Genomic DNA, 6,000 nt, shown 5'->3' with positions numbered 1-6,000 from the left:
ATTTGTATGGAAATATGTATGGAAATATGTTAATATAAATGTTTCAGACATTAAAAAAAAAAAAAAAAAAAAAAAAAAGAATAGTATGGTTTAACTCATTTAAAAAGAAAAAAAGTCATATTTCTGTCTATAAAACAATAAATTCAGTATAACCATAACTTTGATAAAGGAATTATATTCTAATTATTACAGAACAGGTAATGTCTCAGTTAATAACTTCCTTATTAATATTTCCTCTATTGGGCTCAGATTTTCATTCAGAATTAGCTTTGTTTACCTCATAAGTGGGCTATGGTACTGACATATCAAGAACAAAGGGACACTTTCCCAAGTTAAATTTGGAACTGTACATCTTTAGAGGCAGAATCTTGGCTTCAGTCTGGAAACCGTTTACAAATATGTAAGGCATTAAATCCTAAAGCTAAACCTTCAGGGCCCTTCTCTGAGGCTCAAGAGATGGATAATCTAGAATATTATGCTGAATTCCCTTGACACTAAATTAGTTTATTTTAAAATGATTATGGAACATAATGCACAGTATTAGTTACTACCCTTTCTCTCTCATCTCCTTTCTTCTCCCCTCCCTTTCCCTCTCTCCCTGACTCTCTGTCTCTGTCTCTCTCTCCTTGCCTCCTCTCTCTTTCCATCTCTCTTTCTTCCAAACACATACCCCATCTTCATTAACATGTACTGAACATAGGCTATAAAGCAACATGGTAGCAGAAAATAGAAATAACCATTGGGTAAATTATCAAATAAAATTGAAATCAAATATTAAGGAACTAATTTTACTCCTAGACTTTTACGGAAGCTCCACTTTAACACGGAATGAAAGCATATAACAAGCTGCCAAAGTCTCCTTCCACCTCTTGACCTCCTCACTCCCGATGTGGAGACACCAACACCTAGTATATAGTAATAGTTTGAGCTTGATCCAAGCCTTATCCCAGTGATGTTCTCTTGAATTCTCCAGTATTGGAGATTTTCAGGCCCAACTTCTTGTCTAGATTCATTGGCCAGTTTCAGAGGTGAAGGAACAAAAGGGAGTGTAGTAAGTCTTTATATATATATATATATATTTTTTTTATGACCATTTAGAGGGAAGAATGGTACTTTGTTTCCTCATTTCCAGATTGTGAAACCCACAGCCTCTCTTACCCTCTTTCTAATCCTGTGAAAATCTCTTTGTCTCCTAATGCCTGATTCTTATGATGACTTTTCTGTGCTCAGGAGTGTGAAAGGAAACTTCCTAAAATTTTCCTGAGGCTCCTCTGCTTCTGGGATGTGACCAGGTGGTTCTTAAACATACTGTTGGGATGTAAAGCGTTCTCAGTGCCTACTGTGTACAATGACCTAAGAAGAAACAAATAGTACTTAAAAAATCTTCTGCCTTCAGTTAATTCACAATATAGTGATGAAACAGTAAACTGTAATGCATTGTCTATAACCTGGTAGTAAAACAGAATTATTATAAAAACACTTTTTATAGACGGAAGCAACATATTCTGTTTCAGGTAGTCAAGTAAACCTAAAATTAATCAACAGGAACATGATATAGATTTAAAGAAATACATATGAATTAGAAGGTTCTCGAAATCCTTCTAATGTTACATTTGACAAAAATAATGCTCAAAGATATTTCACTACCTATGATGACGCAGCAAATGTCTGATCAGTGGTTTATTTTCGTATATACTTCCTCAGTGGTTGACTTTCTTTGTGCATTAACACAAAGAAACTCTACGCAATGGTCTATTGTTTGGATTGTCCTCTACTCCCAGGAATTCTAAGACAAGAAATAATTATTCATTCATTGATTATTTCATTTAATAAATATACATTTGCTGTCTATGGAGGACCTACTATAAAAGGCACGGTAGTCACGTAGGATAGTACAAAATATGCAGAAACGCTTATACAGCATGCAGAGTGAGTGTGCTTGATAGGAAGAAATGTGAAAAGTGGGTGAAGGTGGGGGTTGTATGGAAAGATTTCCTTAGGCAATACTGGAAAGTTCATTGAGGCCAGGGTCAAAAGATATGTGAGCAGGTGGTATGTGAGCACTGAACTTTACCTCAAAAGGGAGGGTAGGGTTAATTTTGAGGTCTTTTGGGGCAAGTGAGAGAGGGAGGTTAGGCCTTAGAATGGGAACATCTGATATAGTATAGCATTGCTGCCTACAGCATGCAAGCAGGGGAAGTAGGAAAAAAGGAGATATAACAGTACTTTGAGCAATCATTATGTCTCTGACTGAGCACATTATTTTTTGAGTAATTACTGGAAATGGATCAGAGCATTAACCTGAACTTTCTGTCTTAGGTTTGAGGTCTCCCATAGAGCCCCTGTCATGCCGGTATCCTCTCTATATTTCAAACCTTCTTGACAGTTTTAACACTTTAAGATAGAAGTTTCGTCCATTGCTGACTGTGTATGGCCCCCTTCCTTTTCTCTTTTCCCTTGACCTCTTTCTATAAGACACAAAGGCACCCTATCTGTAGACCTTCAGGGACTTTCCCATATCCTTAGGGGAAAAAATGAGTAAAAGGAATCAGGAAATTGTGCTGAAAGTTCTTTATTAGGCAGAAGCCATACCCTTGAGGGTAGACATTATTTCCCCAAGTTCAGAAAATAGAATCTAGGGAAATATGGTCTTCCAATGGTCACCAAGAAATAGGCCAGGATCTCAATGGTACTTGTGGGCCAAGGCATTAGCCACACCAGCCACGACCTTCTGGTAGGCAGCCTGAAGCTCCGGGGTGAATTCCTTGCCAAAGTGGCGAGCCAGCACAATCACCAGCACATTGCCTAGGAGCTGTGTGGAAGAGATAAAAAGCAAGAGCATGGTTAGTAGAGGGACCCAGCTTAGAGTAAAGTCTCATCCCAAACTGTGCCCCTAGGGTATAAGCAGAAAGGTAGCTGAAGTGTAGGTGTTACTACTGATGTGAATCCATCCATATCAGCCTGAATTTATATTTAGAAATGTTTCTCTCTTTCTGCCTTAATCCAGAACGTGTTTTCATTTGTATTCTTTAGAACCATTTCAAGAAGCAATACAACATTTTATCCTCCTTGCTTCGAAAGGAAGAGATAAGGGGAAATTATTAGGTAACATTTTTTTAAGTGGATAAAAAAAGAAAGTTTGTTTTTAAATTACACACTCAAAATAAAGTTTGATTAAAAACAGAGAAGGCATTGCAGAGAACAAACAGGAGAGAACAAGAATGAATAAGAGGAGATGATGGCTGTGAGCAAACAGGGTAAAATAAACTAAAATAAACTAAATGGTCCCGAGGAGTCCATAGTGCTGTTAACCAGAATACCTCTTCTCCATTCTAAACTGCATCCTGCCATTGAGCTCTCTCCCCATGACGCGAGCTTGACCATAGAAAAGAAGAAGAAGGAGAACATTGAGGGTCCCATAGACTCACCCTGAAGTTCTCAGGATCCACGTGCAGCTTGTCACAGTGCAGCTCGCTCAGCGTAGCAAACGTGCCCTTGAGGTCGTCGAGATGCTTCAGGCCGTCACTAAAGGAGGCTAGCACCTTCTTGCCATGGGCCTTCACCTTAGGGTTTTTCATAACAGCATCAGCGGTGGACAGGTCCCCAAAGGCCTCAAAGAACCTCTGAGTCCAGGGGTAGACAACCAGCAGCCTAAGGGGTGAAAACAGCAAAAGGACAGAGGGAGTCAGCACCTGTCAGAATCTCAGGGGATTGCTCAGTCCCCACGTGCCCAGCTGCCATTCACTCTCCTTAAGCCTGCCTTGTAAGCTGGATACCTACCTGCCCAGGGCCTCACCACCAACTTCCTCCACGTTCACCTTGGCCCATAGGGCAGTGACGGCAGACTTCTCCTCAGCAGTCAGATGCACCATGGTGTCTGTTCGTGTAGTTGCTAGTGAACACGGTTGTGTCAGAAGCAAGTGTAAGCAGCCGCTGGCCTTGCTCTTCCTTTTATGCCCAACCCTGCCTCCTGCCCTCCCTGCTTCTGTGACCAGATTGGCCCAGGCTGGGGTGTGGTTCCTCAGGGTGAGGCTTGAATGATGACAGCCATACCTCTCCTTGGCATTCCTGGCACTGACTCCAGGCCTTCAGTCCTCTCTCTGGGTATCTCCAGGTCCCACTCATTCCAGCAATACAAATTGCTACTAAAATCATCATCCTTGGCAAGTTTACTTGTACAATTTTTAGAATCACAATGTAGTAATCTCTTAGAGACTGCCTCCTCTATTTTCTTAGTACACAAATGAAGAATCTGAGGTCCAGAATGTGGAAGGGATTTGCCCACTGTGATTCAACTTAAGACTCTATGGATGGATCATATCCTGTGCCTTCAGAATATGCAAAATTATTACAAGGACAGCATGGATAAAACCTCTGCCCTAGTTCTAAGTATGTATCTCTTTTCTTCCCTTGATTGGGATTAAATCCTTCTGGTAAGAAAACAAATATTCATTCATTCATTCATCTACTCATTCATGTTTTTCTTATTTATGACCAAATAAATAATGATAGAAAAATAGAAATATGAATCGAGAGGTCCTGTGAGATAGTTCCTCTATTAGGGTTTGGGAATCCATAGATGAAAACAGAGATCTCTCAGTGTAGTAAGAAACACAAATAAGTAAAAAATTGATCACAACTCCAAGGTTTTAGTAACCCTGAGGGAAGCAATGTTTTCAAAGACTAAAGAGAGGCATATAACTTGTTTCTTCCTGGACTGACGTGGGAAAGGGTCTGGGAGAACAGAGAAGCTTCTCCGTGATTTAAAAGGAGGGGTAAAAATGTGGAAAGGCATTCTTACCTTGGCTCAGATTATTTCTTTTCCTCCCCTAGGCCACTAAGAATGCTGTGTTTATAACAATTTCTCTTATTTAAATTCATCACCCATTATTCTATTTTCTCTATATATTTTTGTTTGTTTGCTCCTTCTTTTACTAAAATTTATTCCTCTATATGTACAGCTCTTCCAATATTCCTTCTTCCTCTTTTTTCTCCATGTAATAAATCCTGTTAACTACTTAGGCAGGAAAAACTTCTCTATAAGTGTAGAGTTTTGCTTCTTACTATTAAAAAATTCAATGAAAAAAGCAAAAGCAGCAAGCATTTCTGAGCTCAGCATACGATCTCAAGTGCCTATTAGTTATTTTCCCTACTTTTCCTCATCTCTACCTTCTGCATCTTACCCGCTTCCTGAATTCTCATTTCCTTTCAGTAAGGAAAGGGCCATACAATTGTTACTCACCATGTTTCTCCTACCTTAGAATCTCCTGATTCGGGTACCTTGATGTCTAGAATCACCTTTCTCTCTCCTTTGTCATCATTGGCAACACATATTTAACAAAAATCTCTCATCCTTTCAGCTCTAAGGCTCTGAAACTCCAACTAAAATAATTTTAAGTGAACTAGAAGAAAAGGACGTCTCTATTTCTAATTGTTCCAAAGAAATACATAAAATTCCCACTTTCATTGCTCCATTTTCCAAAATATTTTCTCCATCATTTCTAGATAAATAAAGATTCCTCAACCCTTCGACCTGTCCCAAGCCCCATCAAGCACTTGTGAACAAATTCACTCTGATTATTCTCAGACATGTAAGAAAATCTTGGTTCTTGTTTTGCTATCTGGAGGTTAGGGCAGAATTATATGCCCAAAAAAAAGATTATAGGGGTAAAAAAGATAGAATTTCAACATTTTCAATTTATATTCATTCTTTTCTAAAACTTTGAAGCAAAGAGGATCTTACTATTGTTCTATCCTTGGAAAAAAAATTTTACATGTTGACTTCTGGGGAAAGATGTCTTTCAAATGTCTTAAATGTTAAAAAAAAAAAAAAACCAAAAAAACCAACCCCACATTTGGTTTGACCTTTAGGTTTTGAGTTTCATTTTATTCAACTGAAACCTCTGTTAGCTTTATCATTGTTTTACATTTGTACTCTTTTCAAGACCCTATTGCAGACTTCTGATATCAGAGGTCAGGCATATGTACGTGAAAGGACCA

At 38.8% G+C, this 6,000-nt stretch overlaps 1 protein-coding gene across 1 annotated transcript; it reads right to left on the bottom strand.

The window, feature by feature from the left end:
• Window positions 1–2,556: 2,556 nt before the first annotated feature.
• Window positions 2,557–3,932, bottom strand: LOC103002708 (hemoglobin subunit beta). The gene is made up of 3 exons (XM_007172869.3): window positions 3,781–3,932; window positions 3,429–3,651; window positions 2,557–2,812 (listed from the first exon to the last, which is right to left on the bottom strand). Exons 1-3 carry the CDS (start codon window positions 3,870–3,872, stop codon window positions 2,684–2,686), a joined length of 444 nt encoding a protein of 147 aa, XP_007172931.1. The 5' UTR covers window positions 3,873–3,932; the 3' UTR covers window positions 2,557–2,683.
• Window positions 3,933–6,000: the final 2,068 nt, after the last annotated feature.

The sequence above is a fragment of the Balaenoptera acutorostrata genome, chromosome 9, assembly GCF_949987535.1.
Source record: "Balaenoptera acutorostrata chromosome 9, mBalAcu1.1, whole genome shotgun sequence".
Classification (NCBI taxonomy): Eukaryota; Metazoa; Chordata; class Mammalia; order Artiodactyla; family Balaenopteridae; genus Balaenoptera; species Balaenoptera acutorostrata.
Note: the sequence above shows the minus strand (reverse complement) of the source record. Positions and strands in the feature narration are given on the sequence as shown.

What these genes read in the sequence shown, in the direction of transcription:
- LOC103002708 (XM_007172869.3), bottom strand. Translation starts at nt 3,872, where the DNA reads ATGGTGCATCTGACTGCTGAGGAGAAGTCTGCCGTCACTGCCCTATGG. An exon ending in GGTGGTGAGGCCCTGGGCAG is followed by an intron (nt 3,652 to 3,780) that starts GTAGGTATCCAG and finishes TTCACCCCTTAG; the next exon opens with GCTGCTGGTTGTCTACCCCT. An exon ending in TGGATCCTGAGAACTTCAGG is followed by an intron (nt 2,813 to 3,428) that starts GTGAGTCTATGG and finishes TCTTCCACACAG; the next exon opens with CTCCTAGGCAATGTGCTGGT.